This window comes from Bombus impatiens, unplaced genomic scaffold, assembly GCF_000188095.3.
Source record: "Bombus impatiens unplaced genomic scaffold, BIMP_2.2 scf_1528, whole genome shotgun sequence".
Classification (NCBI taxonomy): Eukaryota; Metazoa; Arthropoda; class Insecta; order Hymenoptera; family Apidae; genus Bombus; species Bombus impatiens.
In genome coordinates this window covers 318,131-338,744 of record NT_177947.1, presented here as the reverse complement: position 1 = coordinate 338,744, position 20,614 = coordinate 318,131, and the positions used below count along the sequence as shown (strand labels likewise).

Below are 20,614 nucleotides of genomic sequence, written 5' to 3'. Positions count from 1 at the left end.
ATAAAAAGAAGAGAAAATATTCAAGATTTTAGACGTTAAACAATTTTATAAATAATATCTGCTACATAAACAATTTTGTAAAGCAAACATTAGTAAATAAAAATATTCTTTATCGTGCTCCTTTGGTATATGTAAATGATTGAAGATTAAAATTTATGGAAATATGTGTATATATATGTATGTAACATTTCGATATTAATAACAATTAATTATATTTCTTAAAACCTTGAATTAGGAATTAAATACAGTTAATTATAGTAGATATAGTATTTTCAGCAAACAAAACACACGAGAATATTTCAAACAGCATGAAGAAAATGAAAGCAATGCTTCCATAGTCTTTACATACCGAGGAAGAAATTAGAATTTCAAAAGAGATACGTCCGATTTATGGAAAACCCGGACTAACAAAAGTCTGCTTTAATGTTGGTGAAACTAGATACCACGAGGAAGCCAATTATTTAATGCAACCAAATACTCAATATATTTATTCAATGAAAATTGAAATCGTCGCAAATTATGATCGAATGGATATATACTAACATTATTGTTATTAATATTAGAAGACAATGTATATACTAAAAATATACTACTACTGGAAAGGATCTGCTTCCAATTCAACAACAAAATTTTTCTCCCAATTCCTCTTTCTGTGAAGTAAGCCCATGAGTTTGACAAGAAAAGAACAAATGCAGATAACCAGACTCAGGATAAGTTACTCCAACGCATTCGCATCTTATCAGAAAACAGTATCCTGGATTCTGTGAATATTGCAGAACCAGCAACGCCGTCGAGTACCTACTTTGTTATTATACCAAATTCAAAGATACAAAGAAAAATATCCTACGATGTACAATCGCTTCAAATTAATAGAATACGACGTAAAAATTTACAACGAAATTTACGAAGTAGAATTAAAAAATTTCCTAAAGGAGACACCACATCTTTTGCACCATCTATAGAAGTATAGAAGTATAAAATTGCACTAATTGGCTAACTAATTACTTACTAATTAGCAGCACTAATTACTTTGGTAACTGTACGAAATTAAGCATGTAAATACTATTCAAAAATGTATATATGTAAATGTATATAGAATACATGTAGTTGTAGTTACTACACGGTTACCAGGGCCTAGTGTATCTTGAGGTTGTACAAGAGTGTAAATGAGAAAGCTATGTAAATCAAGGTTATTCTGTAGCCAACAGGCAACATACATATACCTTACCAGGAGATGTGACGAAAACCAATAAATAAATAATAATAAGTTCAATGATTAAATAATGATAGCCTGTAATTAGAAATCGAGTAATAATAATAGACAAACACTCACAAAAATAATATAATAATTATTATTTAATAATTAGATGAATTTTCCTCATTTAAAAATGTCCCTGTCAATAAAAACGTATCTATTTGAAATATCTTAAATTCTATTACATAAATTTGTAGGAAACGACGCGTTGTATTGTAGTTCGTCTTCACTATCTCAGTCCGTTAGAAATATAGGCTCGTATTTCTTCACACTGCGAAACGCAGTGCAACGAGTACATTTGGATGCTGAATACCAGCGAGTATCTCACCTACGTGAAATAGGATCTACAGCCTAATTTCCAGAAACACGATGTGTTTCTCACACCTACCAACAATTTAAGCGAAAAGAGGTCTGGTTAGAGGGATATATGGAAGAAAGGAAAAAGATACGATTCGTGAACCATGAATCTTTGCTCGCGATACTCCCAATGTGGCGATAAACTCCACGCATTCAACATCATCATCATTCCATCGAGGTTTCTCGCTTTTGTCGCTGTACAGAGAAAGTGGAAGAAAGCAAAGAAAATTTAAAAAGAGATTATAGAGATATCGATGGAGTAGAAAATCTGAATTTAAATAGAAATAATGAAACATTATTGTCGATGGAGTAGAATTTTGAGAATTGTTTAAAGACTGAATTTAATATCGGAAAAGAAGACAAATTTGGTGTTTATATTTTGTTATGAAAATGTTCATTGAAAATCGAATACATTGTAAAATAGAAAACACGTCATTCGTGTTTATTAATTAGAAATCTCGTATTAGAATTAAGAAATCATTATTAGAAGCAAATACATTATTTGTTAGAACTTCTATGATTTTAAATGGTACATTGTTCGTCATATATGAAATATCATTTTCTTAAATGCGACACTATACTTTCTGCGCTACGATCAACTACTCAAAGGTGTGGTATTTTTTCAAACGATATACTGCAAATTCTACAACAATAACGATATGTGACAATAACTGCAATTAATTAATACAATATATGTGTAAATAAACGATACTCTACTTATGGTTGTGTGAAATCTATTTGCGTTTTTAATATTTTGAGAGATAATGCGTATGGTCGTGGGCAATGGAAGTGACGTTCGTTGATTAAAATCGGTTTATCTATAACATTCGCTGCGTCAAGTTTTTCATTTTTGTTATGAAGAATAATCTATAATTACTAAAAACATTTATAAAAACACTTATTTTCAATAATTAAGATAATTCGGATAATTCAATGAGAAAAAATTGTTTCTTCTTGAATTAACAATTTTTCCCATATTTCATATTGAATTGAATTGAATGGAATATTTCATATGAAAGAACACTATACTATACTAAATATGATACAATGTTAAAGGTACAGAAAGAATGCTATCAACATGTTACTCATTGTCAGAAGCAAATATTTCTTCGCAAAATAAGATTGCAGTGAAGAATGAAATTAATTTAAACTGTCAGTACTTGCATCGCAGAATTTAGTAGGAAAGGGCAATATTTTAAAAAATAACTTTGGAATTTGAAAGTCTCCAAGTTCGTTAAAAATCTGATTCAAAGAACACAAAATGTGAGATTATGTGATAGATACCTATTATAGTATAATAAGTTCATTAATATTAATTTATGACGATTATTATTCAAGTATTAATATTCCAGGTGCATACTGGGAAGGCGTTTTGTTCGCTCTAGTCATGCATAAACTCGATACAAAATGTTGGCTAACTATATCGAGTGAATAGCAATGAGCTTGCTACGTGCGCGGAAAATATCGGCTTTTGTCTAATTATCAATATTACGCTCTATATAATTATAATATGAATCTCTGTAAATTACGGTTATTTAATTAAAGTTATTCTTTGTGAAAGATCAAAGACATTATACACGTTATAGCCAGATTCGAACGATTTCTTCAGAAAATAATAAGGTAACGTTACACAACGAAAATTGAAAATTCTTATCCGAATAAAACGTCGCTCGGTAATAACATAGCTGAGAAAAGAATAACAAACTTTACTTGTCCTAAAATGTCTTCAAATTCGAATTTGCGCGCGTACATGCAATAGAATGATTTGAAACGAAGCAAAAAAAGCGCAAAAGGCCTTCAGAAAAACGCTCAACAAGTGAAACTTTCGGTAAAAATTTTGAAAACACGTCGCACTTGTCACGTAAACTTGGTTGATGAAATAAAATAGCTGAGTCGTAACACAACTATTGTCTTTATTTCACAGCACAGGTTTACACTGATCGGAGAGATGTTCACTGTTCGATGGTTTTGTCTATTTCTCCTCTAGATGTTCTCGTCTCATTACGGAGGAAAGCTCGATGTGGGTGTGCCCTTTTTAATTAACAACGCGGATTGGCTGTTCGCACCTTCCGTTAGGAAAAGTGAGGGTAACGACCCACGATGCCAATTGGTTATAGGTCATGTTAATAAATGAAGAAAAAAAGAATAAATGTCAGTAGAAAAAAATGGCAATGATTGTGATACCAGCCGAGAAAAGTAAATCAAGTTTGCTGGATGTTCGTGAAACGCGTTACTTCGCTTAATGTGATCGAACGTTTCTTCCTCAGGGTCATGATTTACGAGTGAAAAGAAAAAAGAGAAGGATTTATGATGTCGCTACTGAAACAGTGGAAACTATTCGCTTTAAGGGAAGCAGCTTACTTTCGTTCCATAAAGTTGATCGAAAATAAATAGACGGATTTGTAGAAAAGAAACATTTATTGGTAACGGTGAAAGTGAAATGCGAACGTTATCGATCAGAAATTTCGTATTATTCGATGAAACGGAACCTTGGATTTTTTTTACGGTGGAGATATAAATGACTACCTGAACTTTTATACGTTATACATATGTATTTTAAAAAAGAGTTTAAAAAATTCAATATCCTTCAGAGAATCGCACATTGCAAATTTTTTATATTAATATTTATTTTCGATACGTCAATGTGTATAAATATTCAACGACAAATAATTTTATACAATTAAGGCATATGCGTAACTTTTATCTCTTTCTAAGTCCACTATCGATTTACTTGCCGAATACACATCTTCATAGATGTCTTCGTATGAATATCGTGTCCACTTATTCAATCGTTGATTAATGACGATTTTTTAAACGCAAAGAGAATTTCGATTTTTAGGATTTTCTTTGTATTCAATCAAAAAATAGCATTTGAATTATCACCTTTGATTGTATTTAGGATATAATTGATATTTCTTGTTACTAGACTTTTCTCCCAAGAGATATTAATTGATTATAGAATGAGTACTTATAGTTTTGAAATATTATGGTTCATATCTATATTTAACTGTACTTAATGTATTTCAACTTAAAAATCGGCCAGACAGTTTAAAATTGAAAAATATATTTATCTTTAAATTTTCCCTACATCGTAAAAGTCCATCAAAAGATCTAGTGCCATTATTATCATCCATAAAATGAATCTATAAATCATTCATATAGGGGTGCATCGGTTAAACTTTTATGGATGCGAATATAGCGTACCGCAGTGAATTTACGTACATATTATCTCTAAATTCATCCCCCCTGCAAAACTCATTTTACTTAAGTAGCTGAGGCAAAGCTCAAAATAAGCCACGTCAAACTCAAACTAATCTTAGAGCACAAAAGATACAAGATATGATTTCACGCTAAAATAGCGAACTAAAATTATAGCCTTTGTGGATATAAATTTAATTTTATCGAAACTAATAATAACGGCGACGCTCGTGGAAAAACGAGGTCGAATCTAGTTTTGTTAGTTCTTATTGATCAATATTGATACTATAAGGTAAAAATTAAATATATCTCTCGAAAGTTATCACAATTTTCATTATACGTTTATATAGATTTATAAATCACTATTGCAGTATTAACTCATTATAATTGCATATACCGTGAATCAGTTCTCCTTTGCGATATTCGTGAACGACTTATTATAATTCGTAATTTAATAAACGTTCATTTTATTTCCATTTAAAGATATCTATTCGCGGTTTGTAGTATGTTTCGAGCCTTTAAATTGCATACTGTACAAAATTTCAGCAAAATACAAAGATGTCACATTAAAATGTGGGAAAGCGGTTTTCCGCGCGAATAATTTGCGTTTGAGATTTCCAGGTAATTTCGAGATTTCGAGAATTTCGTGTTTCTCCGTGTATTCGCTAGACCACAAAACGCAAACCTGAATAGAATTCGTAGCAATGTTTATGACACCTACGTAAGATAGATATTTTCGAGGACAAACTTTCAATTGCAGACACTTAATAAACTACATGAATTCGATATTAAATATGTTCTACAAGAAAATGAACAAAAATTCTAGATTTTCTGTATTGCTAATTTTTAAACAACCACATATATCGTGCTACAAAGTCAAATGAAAATGTTTATCAAATGTGGTTGAGAGTGTTTTATGGGACTGCTCTTGCCAATATTATCTTTTGAATTATAAAACGCGACAAAGTAAAAATATCTAAAATGCATTCTGATGCGACATTTGGAACTGACGAAAACTATCATAGTCGCATGGAACTATAATAATAACAATTTGAAAGTTGACATATGTTTTACTTTGTAATTCAATTTTACAACAAAATTTCTTTCGTTATGAAAAAATATGAGTACAGTGATTCTACGTAGCAATCCCTTTTACGGCAACCCTCTGCATAGCAATTCCTTTTTACATAATATACATTTATATTTTATTGCAGCTACAACGCATACGTATTATGTTAATTTACAAAAACCACTCCAGCACACGAAATCATACACTTTAACTTTATAATGCATATTTCTTATCCTGTTCCTAAGTCTCTTTGCGTGTACGCTAGGATTTCCCTTAGCTTTCCTAAAATTCACACTTTCTTTACGTATGCCGTTTCTTATTTTGTAATATTAAAAAATACACGAGCAACTTCAAAGGAAAGCAGGATAGCCTGATATCGTATTCAGACACGCAAGAATATTAAATTATTAAAGGAACTATTAATGGAACATTTTACTGTATTAATTCCTTAACAAGGAACTACCACTATTGTTATTTATTTAAAATTATTTAAAAATTATTTATTTTCCTATGTTAATCCCTTAACATATAACTATCAAACGATATAGAATAATACAATGGAATATCATGTTCAAACTCTTCACTCAGTTCTGTTGCTTTATAACATTCGGACTTCTTCAAACGATGCTCTAAACAACAATCAAATCTTTAAACATTCGCGATACGTAGTATATATCAAAGTGGAAACTTCGTCGAAGTGCAGCTGGCAAATATATAAAATAGAGTATTATTATACCAATATATCCATTGGCTTCGCAATTTTTGTTCGATCCCCTTAAAACTCCTTCAAACATCTTAAAACGATTATTTAGACAAGAATCGACTATTGTCATCACTCGAGAAACGTAATACACTTCGCCAAAATTCGAGCAGAGAAGAATATAAAACATTGCAGAAGATATTATCTCCAAAATTTGTATTTAATTTCTTCCAATTTTTGATTCGGATTCCTCCAAACTTCCTCAAACAATTCTGTAGAGAATAATGAAGCATTGCCACTCAAGTCATATAATCCGCTTTGCCAAAATGTAACTACGTAGTAAACAACAAGTTAGCATGAAAAGTATAACACGAAATATGAAATAATCGAAATTTTCGAAACGTTTGTTTTTTAATTTTTTATTCAATTTTCTTAAAATTCTTTGAAACTCCTATCAAGTTCCTTGGGTAACAATTGAACGATTTCATTCAAAACGTGTGACATACTTCGCGAATGCACAACGAGAACGTCACGAATCGTCCCAGATTCAACAAACAAGCTGACAGTGGAGACGTCTGGCACCATAAGGCTAACACCGAGGACGATTTCCTCCGACGTTCGAGTACATCCGCTGCAAACCTGCTGCGCCCGTTTGTCACGAGTGCAGATTCGCCTGTCTGAGCGCAATGTGGAAACCATGAAATGTCACGAAAAGAGCTTCAACGAGAAGATTTGAGACCTTAAGGGAAGAGGAAAGAAAACGCGATCGTCAAAATAATATTCGAAGAATGTCTATTATCTGAAGGCGATTCCGCGCCATCTGGAACAGATCCGAAGAAAAAAAGGAAAGAAAAAGGAAAGAAAGGATATCAAAAGAAGTCGGTTCAAAATTCCTTTTAAGATTTGTTCTCGACGTTGCTCGTTGAGGCGGCTAAAAATTATGAGAGGAAATCTTTACGCTGAAATAACCCGTGCGCACTGTGTCCTTTGACATTTGAACGATAATGAAAGAAGTATTGGATGAATAATATTCAATGAAGATATTTGAAAAAGAATGTATTTATATTTTAATAGAGATATTTAAAGAGAAGTATATTAAGAGACGTTTTCCTTCTCTAAATTGAAGAATATCGAAGCATACCAAGGTTTAGGAATAACATATTATTCGAAATGTCTCGACTCTTTGTATCCAAGCAACTTCGTTACGATAGAATTGATAATGTAGAAATTGTTCTTTGTATTATTATCGTCATACATTTGCTATCTTTTTCTTTCCCAGACAAAATCCCGATTACAAAGAGTTTTACCACAAAAGAACGTTTAAGTTATTGATGAATCGTACCATAAAAATTTGTTAAGTATAAAAATTCAGATAATATCAAAATACGGCGTATATTTTTCTACATGTGGAATAATATAATATTTCGATACAGAATAAATGAAATTTCCAAAGAAAATTCAGAATGAAGGAGAATGAAGAAAATAGGCTGATATATCTGAATGAATTACGTCACGGACTTGTTCTTCTGATATTTATTTATGTTTAATGAGCATGTACTATGCATGAATGCACCATTGTATACGTATAGCGGTGACAAGCATCCGTTAATATTCACTGAGAACCCCTCGTCTCAATATCCTGTGCGAGAACAGAAACCGCAAGGTCGTCCTCAAGGAATCGATAAGAGGGATGCTAATTTCAGTCACTTTGCGTATGCGATCATACCAGCTAATATGCGTGAAGATATTCTATCATCTGGCCTTGAAAATAAAATGGATGGTTCCCTTACTCCTCTTCCAGTAAATAGATAATCAACGAACGTTTAACCATTCGTATAATTCACACTATTCCAAGTTATATAAAAGGGAAAGGTAGTTTATATCGAATTTCTTATAAATTCAATGTAAAAAGTAACGGCAAATATAATTTAAAAAACGGAAGGAAAATTAAACAACTCTCTCGATAATATTTCCAATAAGCTATGTTCGTGACAAAAATTAATAATTCTTTACGCGTGAGATATAAAACTATGTTTACTTTCATTTTAAAATATGCCAAAGTTTTAAATTCCACATTATTTTTCTTTTTCTTTCTTCTGTTTTCTTTTTTGTTGAAACCGTTAATTTTGAAAATGAAATACGAGAGAAGAACACGAAGATTCAAAGAAAATTTTGTACAAATATTTAAGAAACGAACGATCAAAAACTTAGAAATTGAAATGTTATATCTCACTCTATTTCTTCTTTGAAAATGGATTACCAAAAAAAAAAAAAATAGCGGAATTGCAAAGATAATTTTGTACAAAAATTTTTTATCGCAGAACGTTTCAAGTTTTAAATTTGCGTAGGAGGAAAAGATCTTTAATTAACATGTTGTATCATTTAACAAAGACAAAGGGACAGTAATTGATTCAAGGATATCATTTCCCAGAAATCAAGATAAATTCATTCTTTTACTGCCCACGATCCTACGATAAAACGCGCTACATCTGTGTAATGAAAATCCTAGTGCAGCCATAATGCTCACCGGCACGCAATTCGCAAGTAAACCGTCCGCAGACAGAGGAAAACAATCTTTTACAACCCATCATTACGATCGTCTGTAATTGGCACATTTATGTGACTTTTAATTGCCGCTACCATTTGCTTCAATGAAGGCGGCGACATCAAACCTTTAATGTTTTTTCATTACCATATCGTGGCCAGTATGTATACCGTATATTTACGTGATCGTCTATACACATGTTACCCACCCGTGATTTCGTTGATCGTATTTTAACGAAGTCTATTGTACATCGACTATACAAAAAAGAATCGTTTGGCACAGGAAATTGTAAGCGCTTTGTACCTCTGGTCCATCTACCGAAATCTTGAACAAACGATAATAATAAATAAATGCAAAATACATAGTAATGTACATCTACAGTGGCGGGAAAAAGAAAGTTTATAATTATCCCTCCCTAATAATATCTTTTGGATTGTAAAACGTGACAAAGCGATTTTCCAATCGATATATGAAGAAGAATAAAAATAATATGAATTGTGGATTGAAATATATAAAACACATTTTGATGCAACACCTTGAAGCAACAAGAATTACTACAGTCACAGAAAATTGTGATAATCATAAAATAAGAAGCATATAAAGATACTATAATCCTATAACATGGATTTATATTTAATAAGAACAATGAATAAATATAATATACATATACCACAGAATAAATGACTATTATCAATATGGCAAAAAACTTTTAGTACAATTCTGACTAAAATTATACCGATTTTGAACTTTCTTTTATCCGCCAGAATAAATTTATTTAATTTTCGCATAACCCATCGTATATCTATCACAGTATCGCTAAAATGACTAACGTTAATTGTTAATCACGATGTTATTAATTAGAATGTTCAAATTCACTGTTCGCTTCTGGTTATTTACTAATCGCTTACCTTATTTATAATACTAAACGTTTGAATGAAACGATTCACAGATTCATACGAAATTATTTTGTCTTTGTTTATAGGAGTGTCAACCCGAATTTTTACACGATCTAGTGCTGAAGATGAAAGCCTATATATTTACGCCTGGTGATTCGATATGTCGAAAGGGAGAGGTAGCTAGAGAAATGTTCATAATAGCCGACGGAATTCTAGAAGTGATTAGCGAAACGGGCAGAGTTTTAACAACCATGAAAGCCGGAGATTTCTTTGGAGAAATTGGAATTCTTAATCTAGACGGATTAAACAAGTAAGTGATTAAAAGTAAATGCTGTCCTATTTCTAATTTTTGTTCCGAGTTCCGTGTATTCTAACTCCGAACTACTTCGCAAAATATTATTCTTCATACGTATAACGTTAAGCCTACTTTCGTCCAATTAGCATAAAGTTATGCAAATTATAATACAATAAATGTATGTATAAATAACATATTGTGGTATTAAACATTATTTAATTAGATCGCCAACAACGTTATGTAACATTATTATTTTAATCAACTTGAAAATTGAAGGAAATTAATTTCATCGATACCGTATCGTCATTGTCAGCACGCTAATTTCATTTAATTCAATAATTTAATCGAATAAAGTGCCAAACGGAATTTAAAGCACCCGTGCACTTTATAACAGTATACGAGAATATCTCTTGACAAATGAGAAAAGTTTTAAGAAAGTTTTATACTTTCAGCTTGCTATTTTATCTTCTAATGAATAATCGTGTTGCGAGTCCCATAAATGTATCGCATGTGAGTCGTAAGTTAAGTTGCGCAATCCTTTATTTGATACATGAATCTAAACTGGGAAAAATTTATACGAGAAGCATGTGAAGCTGATGGGAATGCGGCAATAGTCGAAAACTGCAATCGATAAAAACCTCCTTTCAGCTTCGCACGCGTTTTATTTTCCTTCCAATCCTGACACATATATAACTTGTCCTACTTTCTTGTTACATCGTTCAGTATCTCTGAAACATAGTTGTCTGAAATTTCGTTTCGCGCTTCGGTATTTTCCACAAAACTGAATAATTTAATTCCGACGATTGTTAAAAATGCACCTATCGCACGATTGAATCTTCTTATGACAAATTAAAGTTTAATAGTTAAAGGAATCATCGATACAAATATTTTTCGTTAAAAATACTAGCGGTGTTTCGTAAATGAATCCACTATAAGTGTCTGTTTTAGAGAAAACGAATTCTAAAATTATTTTGAAGGTGACACTTTGCAATCTACGAAAAGTCGCTCCGTCGTCGAATATTATCAATTTACAACTAATTCTCTTTATTCGCAGCAGATGTATGAGCAAGAGATTGAACTTTCCTAAACTTTGTCCCGAAGTCTTCGAGTTAACTTAACTCAATTACAAAACTGATAATGTAATGAATTTAAACTGGAACAGAGTCACTGCAGCTACTTCGAAATAATTGATGCGTACACGAAACTCGTTATAATATTCATTGTTACTTTCAAGAAAAAGTTCACTTTCAGAGTTAATTTTTTCGTAATTATTGCCAGAAAACCAACGATATATATGTCGGAGTCAGGTTGGAATTTTGGGGCGTTCGATGAACCTTTACTTACTTCACCGTCGCGAATGTAGCTAATGTTTATCGGTACAAATGTGGACATTACAAGAGGCTATGAATAATAGCGGCGATAGGGTGGTCGAGATGATAACGAATTCAGGTTCGATAACGAATCCACGGTCCACGGGTTGACAAATATCAACGTAATAACGATTCGGGTAATTTTCTCGATAACTCAATCAGCAATTCATCCAATGACTAACTAACTAACTAACTCGTAATCCAAATGAAACTACCCTTATATATTCCTGCCCCACTTCTCGGGTCAATCTTTGTTTTTAAGGAGAGTCATATAATCATTCCATACCTCTGTCCGGTACACGTTCCTCCCGTGACCGTGGCTACGTCTAGTGACCCGCTATGTCACTTCGAGCCCGAACCCACCGTCATAAAGCCAGATTGGAACATTAGAACTATTTCTTATTTTTATTACGTAAGTGTAGCTATAGTAAAAGTCTGGACTAGGGTATTGGGGTATTGGGACATATATATGTCGGAGATAAAAGAACATCAGGATTTCCCGTCCGGAATGTTGGGAAAAACATTTGTGCCGGTAAACATTAACTACTTCCGCGACGGTAAAGTAAGTAAAGGTTCATCGAACGCCCCAAAATTCCAACCTGACTCCGACATATATTTTCTCGATAAAGTTCTTTTGCGATGTACTTATACTTATTTTCCTCCCTTATCCTTCAAATGGAAGTTCTACGTCAGTTTAAGATATAACACACTTTATATTTCAAACCATAAAAGCTTCGAATTTAAAATATCAAGTTTCTATCTATCCAACGAATAAACTCTCAATTACAGACGCACAGCCGACGTTCGTTCGGTAGGTTACTCAGAGCTATTCAGCCTCTCCCGCGAGGACGTATTAGCGGCGATGAAAGACTATCCAGACGCTCAAGAAATCCTGCAGAATCTCGGTAGGAAACGTTTGATGGAGGCGCAGAAGGTCGTCAAAGCATCTAAGCAACCAACGTCGCCTGGTCACGACTCCTCGGACAACAGCACGAGCAAAAGAATCGTTAGCAAGCTGAAGTGCGACGTAAAGGGTCTAAAGTATGCGCTAAAGAGCAAACGAAATACAAAACCCGAGGAAAGCTTGGAGCTGCAGCCATTGACACCAAAGGTGTCAACGCTGAAAAGGCAGCAGAAGATCGACGATACTCAAGACGCGTCCGCGTCGAGCGTCCAAGAACCACCTGTGTCGCCTTTGGGCGCCGGGTTACCTCTGCTTGCCAGATTAAGATTATTAAAAGAAAAAGAAGAACGCGAAGAACGTCGAAATCTAATGGAAACGCACGTGCACACGCCTGAACAACAACAACCACCGTTGGATGCGCAGAACCCTATGAACCCGAATTTGCCGTTTCTTCAGAGAATACTACTCTTGAAGGCAAAGAACGAGCAAGAGGCCAAAGAGGCTGACAAAGAGGCACCCACTAAAGAGCCCTTGCTTCCAAAAAACGCTATACCCGAGGAATCGCAAGAACAATCGCCCAAGCTGCCTCGTAAACCGGTACAGAAGCAGCCATCGGTCCAAAGTACCATAGAACCGATCGTCAAATCGCCGACTACTTCGAACGAAGAGAATGCGAATGGTTCGAACGCGAAGAAACCATGGGCCATGCTGAAGGACGCCTCGTTAACGAACAAAGAAAATTCGCCGCAGAGGAGTCCGCCGACTAAGAGGCTAAGACAGACTTTAATGCACCTAAGACAGCAGACTAAGATGTACGCGTCCGTAGACGATCTTTCACCGGAGTACTGCGGTCTACCGTTTGTCAAGAAGCTGAAGATACTTAACGAGAGACAGAAGTTGGCGGAACTCGAGAAAGCAGTTAGGAGCTCCAGTTTAGACTGCGGAGAAAACGCCGAGCTTGAGTTCGATGGAAACTTGACGAGAAGCCACTCGGAGGCTTGCGCGATCGAGTATACCAGGAAATTAGCGAAATTGAATCAGGTACGTAGATTGAAGTTTTTGAGAGAGTTTTGGCAAATATTTTGTACGTTGATAAATGGAAAGTAACGTCGAGATATCAAAGTAATTGATTTATAGTTGTATGTGTAGAGACGAGTGACGTGTATGAGGACGTACACGGTAAAATGAAAGAAATCTTTATCGTTCGAGCATATACCGAGATGCAACATCGGTCAACATTAAGTTACGAATCCAATTGCTAGAAATTTAGATCCCGCTGTATTATACTCGGACGATATTTAACTGCTTAATAGCTTATATCAGTTGTCAGGTATCGGAAACTTCGACAATATATTAAACCGTGCGCGTAGAAGTTCTGTCATTTAGTTTCTGTATTATACGCAAGTGATTTACTCGCTTCGTCCTATTCAAATGGAACTACTTAACTCTGCGGAGGTCGCGGTGTATCTAAGAGATACAATAACTGAAATTCTATGCTGCAGTGCAGCTTATTTTTGCGAAAAGACTGTACAGATATGTGAAAAGTCTTTAATTGGACTAAAATTAATACAGAATATAATATATAGATATTTAGTATAGATATAGATATATATTTAGATATAGATTTACAGTATATATAAACTACATAATTACTAATTTAAAGATAAAGAATAAATTTGAAAGTATTTAGAATTAGATTTTACATGTATATCTGTTAGATCAACCACGACCTGCGAAGAGTTAATAATGGCACAAATCGAATCAAAATTCTTCAAACTAGAATCCTTTTAATTTAACTTTCATGAAAAATGTCTTTTGTTTGTGCCGATCTACTGTCAATTTCAGTTTACATCTTTATAATTCCGTTAAGATAGAGTAGAATTATCTATCTCGGAGTTGACGCATCGCGATCGATCAGAAGAACATACGTACTTTTCTATCGTTACGAAGAACCTCGATCGACGGATTAAAAGAAGGAACGTGTACCTAATAATAAATCAACTGATCTCGTCAGTAATTTTCACATTAAATCGATATTTTAATATTTAATATTTTACATTATCGACGAAATCACTATTATCAATCATGAACAATATCAACGTCTGATTTTAATCAGTGCCAATTCAAGTTCTTTCAATGCATCACATTTTCCAGAATCGAATGTCATCGATGTCACCCACGGATCAACTTTCACCGGAGAACGAGACGTTGGAAAGGCGGAACTTGAAGAGCATACTAAAGAAGTTGTCGGCCGGAAGCAGAACCGGAAGCTCCGAGACCTCGGCTACGAGCACGCCGGATCGCGAAGCGGCTACCGCCGAATTAAGGAAATTAATGAGAGCACCGACGATAGAAGGTTACGCGGCACGGCATTCGAAACTCTCGAAAAGCGTGACATTTAACAAATACACGCTGCAGAGCCCACCGTCCGAGCAGACCCCGGCAAATTATCCGCTTGGGTCGCAGTTGTCCGACTCCCAAGAGCAGGCCTCACTGCCACCGCCCAATAAACTCAATTTCCGTCCTTTGGGCAGCGGAGGTATCCTGCAAATGGTATCTCGGCCACGAGAAGAGGAATACCTGGGGGAGATAGTCACTGGCATCAAAGAAGTTGTTAAGGCTCGTCTGGTAAGTCGCTATTTTTTTATACTTTTTCTCTCGTCGCGTAGAACAGCTCGTTGAAGGTAGTTTGGATTAAACTACGACACGTATGGCGAACTATTTACGCAGAGTTAAATATTCAAATTTTGTCGAATTCTTCTCTAGGGATAGGGAATGATGAAACAAAATATTTTCGAATGGTGTTATTTGTCAAATGGAATGAAAGCAACTGTGATATTTTATTCGGCGGATTTTCAAACATATTGAGATTTAATCGGCGAGAAAAATTAAAATTGAGGGGGAAAATTGAACGTATTTGAGAAAAATTAGAAAAATATTCTATCAATCCTTACGTTATCTGATACGATTGACTGTAATTAAATCGAACGTAATTAATTCGAAAAGTAGATAATTCTAACGGTAATTAATCAGAAATAATAATATGCTTTTGTAGCATCTTTCATAAAGTAAAAAATACATATAAGAGATAGAAAGAAAAGCTGTGAATGGACATGCACAGTAACTCTTTACTGCGTCTTTTCTTTATTTACTATCAAGATTTACATAGTATTTAGACAGTTTCTTCGATATTTACAATAATCGCTTACTAGATATTTCAGAAAAACTGAATGTTTTCTTCATTCGTAAGAGTTAAACGAATGAAAGTTTGACACTTTTAAGTTTTCGTAGAATCAAGAATGTGTCCTTTCATCTGAAAAATCAATAGGTAAACTTGCGAAAGCCATTTATAAAATGTTCAAGAACTTAATAAGGATATCAAGAAACACGTTTGGAAGAATTACATTTCCTAGAGGAGGTTCTACAAGATTCCTTGGTTTCCTGTAATTTCCCTTGAAGATATTGGCTTCGAAGTTGTCGACTTCGGAGCTGTTCAACGTAAAGTTCTCGCGCACTGAGCCAGTTTGCAAGAAGTTTGCATCGCAACGGCTTATAACCTCGTTCTATTTGCATGCTACTCCCTGTTTACAAATCACTAATATATTACTTGTTAGCGTACTCCGCTTAACCAACGACATCTATGTGCTGTTAATTTCCCCGTTCGCAGATATTAATATGTTTCGTGATATTTACATCAATGCTATAAATGATGTGAAACTATCAATTTTACACAAAAGCAAGTGAAATTTTTTTTTGAAAAATGTTGTACATGAAATATACCAATGTTAGAAATAAAGAGAAAAGTATTATAAGTATAAAAGAAATTCTACTTTGATAACATATCAAAAATGTCTGAGGTAGAAAAATTGTAATATGAATGGATTAAATTATTCATGAATTAAATAAATAATTGCAATAGTATTTTAAACAATCTATAGAAACAGGGGAGTCAAAGTATAGATACATAGTAAACTATTGGACTTTGTGATATACAGTCTGGCCTGTCGACCTATCATTACAATATTAAAAATATTTTTGGATTTTTCGAAAAGTTATTTCAAAGAAAATAGCATCAATACCGAACAAGCGATACTTCAAAACATCTTATTCTTTAAAAAACAATAAAGATTGCGTTACTTATTTAAAGTAATTTCATCTACTACTTAGAGTAAACTAAATTGCAGCTAAACAGAAAATTATACCGTGACACAGCTAGCCTTCGGTAAACTCAAAACTCGACACCAGCGTACTAACTATATTACTCGTAACTAATATACGCATACGAATAAAATTTCAGGAGGACATACAGAGGAAGTTCGAACGGCAGATTGCTTCGTTGGAATTAGAGATCCGCAAGCGAGACGAGATAATATCTCAACTTCAAGCAAGAATACTAGAACTGGAACAAAGAGATTCAAGAAACAGGGATGAGTCTTTGGGAGACAGCACGGAGCACGACGCCTCGTTCGAGGAAGACTTGGACGACGATCGTGAGGACCACCCGTTCATGAGAGACGGTTCAGTGGACACGGTCCTCACCACTCAGTCGCACTACAAGCATTGCTCGCCATGTATAGAGTCTAGTTCTCATAACCGAAGATCCTGGGAAGAACACTCCGAGGAAGAAACATTAGAGCTTCAAGAACTCCCTAGCTCGATCGTGCCACAGTCTCTGTGGAAGGACGAGGTGGCGATCGATCTAGAGTCCAACAGCGAAAGCAGCAGATCCGAGGACGAATTCGACGATAGATCCGGAAGAGGCGGCAGCGAGAACGACGGCGATGACGATGAGGAAGGTGAAGTGCGTGGAGAGGGACATAATAATTGGGAGGCGGCTATGCTAGCCCAGGAACTAGAGGCCAGGCGGAGAAGCAGCGAGGACGCGAATCCGGGCTCCTAGCGCATTAACGAGATCCTAGATGTATTGTGTTATCTCACCAGCACTTTGCACCCCAGGGGTTGGTGTAACGGCCCAGCAACTGCTACAGGCAGTGCGGCCCTCTGCGAGAACGATTGTCCTTATTTACAGTTAGATTTCGATAGAATGACCAGTTGTAGGGAGACCATGATGTAAAACCCGATGTGTAAGAATCTAGGGGATTGATCGTTCCTTTCCTATGATCCTGGACTTTTGTCACGTGGAGATTCGTGGGCCAATATATACGACCTTCGTGAGCGGAACGCATACACGTGTTTCTAAAGCCTCCGCACGCCGTGAATACACGCGTAAATTGCGTTCTAGTCGCATTCCCTCTCTGTGCACATCTATCCATACATACCACACACGTACACATGCAGATACGCTAGTTCGGAGGATTGTTCTCTAGGTTTATTTCTCACAAACTTTCTACCACTACTCGTTTGCTTTTGTTTGGTCATTGATCGAAGATCGTGATCCTCTTATCCTTCGAGGGACCTTCCATTTTATTTGGCGATATCGAACAACGGCTTCGGTTAGATAATCAAATTTTACGTCAATCATTTTGGTTGAATAAAGGGAATTGGTATGGTTTCGAGAGAAATAAAATGGAATTCGGATATACTTTTTCCTGTCTCTAGCGACTAACTATACGAGATCTTTTATTCGAAAATTAAAGTTTATAGCGGTTTGAAATTATATATAGATATTCATATCTACTACGAAGACTTGACTTAAGGATTAACGAGACGAATTTTACGTGTTACGTTACGATCAATACGAAAATACATATATTTACGAGTAGCTAGGCACTACACACGTGTGTTAACGAAATTATATTCACGATGTATTACGTTAAACGTTGATTAAGTCGTAAAATATCGCTCGATTAGAGGTGATATTACAAGTGTCTGTAAAAATTTTCCACCAATTTGGAATTAACGTTTCTCTTTAAAGAGCTGGATGTCAGAGGGTTACAAAGTGCCCGAAAATCAGTTCTGTGAAGCTAAAAGTTCCAAAACGATCTCGCGGCTTTCTGTACCATATAACTTCATGAAATATCGCGTGTATGGTACAAATTACGATTAATTTACATTAACTTCGCCTAATTATCTTATCATTACCCACGAATTCAGTTCATTTTTCGAATCATTTTTAAATTTATATCATTTTTAAACTTCCAGCAATTAATATACCTACATACTTCGGAAGAAAAGAGAAAGTGATAAAACAGAGTGAAATTTCGTTCCTACGAAAAGACGTGCTGATGGATTTAAAGGATATCTTGAAGCAGCATGTGAAGTGCAATTACATTGATTAATTTTTAAGAGTTGAATGTTAATATTTTCAAGTTTATGGACAATTCAGCCTCTCTTCGCTTTTCTGATAGTCGTGACAACCTAATTTCGACAGAATTTCTCTTGTCCACGCGCAAATTATAAATAGATTATCGACTCAATTGATTAACTTAGTTTATCATCTAATAGGCATAATAAGTGATTAAGTATAGATATCCTCTTAACTGCAAGAAATTCGTAGAAATAAATCGTGTCTTTTGAAATAACGCGACTAAAACTTTTAATTGTTAAAGTTAAATTAACAGTGTACTTAACTAATGATACGAGATTTTCCTTTAAAGAACAAGAAATTTCATTTTCCATTTTCATAACGATATTTTTCTTTTCTCAGTTTTAAAGAAGATTCTTGATCTCCATGTTAAAGAATAATATTTTTATTCAATTAAAAATTACGAAATTTCATTAAATGTTTACTGTTAACAGCTCGCATAGAGTTGAAATTTTACTTATGTGATATAGTAGTTGCATTGTAAATAATCACAGGTGCCTGAGAGGATATTATACTTGAGATATATAGAGCTATAAAACGTTAAGCACCTATTTAAATGTATAATGTGTACACCGGACGGACGATACTCAATTACAAACAATATCGCGTTGGTTTCTTTTTCATTCCATGGCAAAACATCGTGCAGAAGAAGTTGATCGAAGACGAATTCATGCGATACTCTTTCCATTATCTGCCTTAGCTATTACGAACTATAATACAAACTTGTTACCGATTGTCTGTGAAACACTGTGAATGCTTCATTTTCTTTTGTTACAGAACAATACGTACCTCTATATCGTTTCACGAGATACTTGTTAAATAAGAAACACTAAAATAAATTACGAATCTGTTATTACGAAAGAGATATATCTATATGCATACATAATGCATACAAATACGCGTACACAGATAAACATACATATATATATATATATACATATACACATATTTATAAGTGGACAATTTTAATTTCATATCTCAAGACGCTAATTAAGAAATCTATAAATTTTCTATAAATAGACGGTTTGCGTAATTTTTCATCAACTACTCCCCCCCCCCTACCGCCACCCCAAGAAAATTGAACTTTTGCTTCCCGTTTTCCCTCATGCCTCTGCCCATTTATGCGATCATTTTCATCATTTAATGAGAAACGATATACCATGGTCGGAAAAAAGGGAGAAAATTAAATATTCAATATTAAAACGTAACGAACGAAGAAAAAAAAATGTTAACGACACGTATGCACATATACACGTACACACAGACATACATAGATACACATAATTTAATTAAAAGAAAAAAGCGACAAAAGTTAATGGGAATTATATGATGTATACTGACCAGACCAAGCTCAATATTTCTAGAGTCTTTACAAGATAAATAAATCTGTTAAGTGAGAAATGACTATTAAATTAAGTAAGGAGAGGAAATCTATTAAGAAGAACTTGTAAATATTAGCCTATAATTTATTTATCTATGAATGCGAGGGAAAGCGCGAATGACGAGACACATATGTAGAAGAGAAAGAAGAAGAGAGGATTATATTTAGTGTGTGTGATAGAGAGAGAAAGTGTGAGAGAAAGAGTGGGAGAACACAAGTGAAGGAAGAGAGCAAATGCGAGTGAAAGAGGAAAACGAAGAATGCGTAAAACAAGAAGAGGTTATGGCGAACTATTACGGTGAAAAGCATTTTAGATGCTGATATGTACCTACTACGTGAATGAAAAGAGTATACAATAAAGTAAACAAATGTTTTCAAA

General features: G+C 34.4%; 1 protein-coding gene across 8 annotated transcripts in view; it reads left to right on the top strand.

Annotated features, from left to right (window-relative positions):
* LOC100747068 overlaps positions 1-20,614 on the top strand; it is a 203,890-nt gene extending 183,276 nt beyond the window's left edge. For 6 of the 8 annotated variants that reach the window (XM_033324151.1, XM_033324153.1, XM_033324154.1 and 3 more), the window contains 4 exons: positions 10,107-10,330; positions 12,475-13,630; positions 14,744-15,217; positions 16,887-17,489. In XM_033324151.1, coding sequence (XP_033180042.1) covers positions 10,107-10,330; positions 12,475-13,630; positions 14,744-15,217; positions 16,887-17,489 — 2,457 coding nt within the window. Of the gene's footprint in view, positions 1-10,106; positions 10,331-12,474; positions 13,631-14,743; positions 15,218-16,886 lie in introns of all 8 variants that reach the window. The other 2 variants (XM_033324152.1, XM_033324158.1) reach the window with 1 other exon arrangement.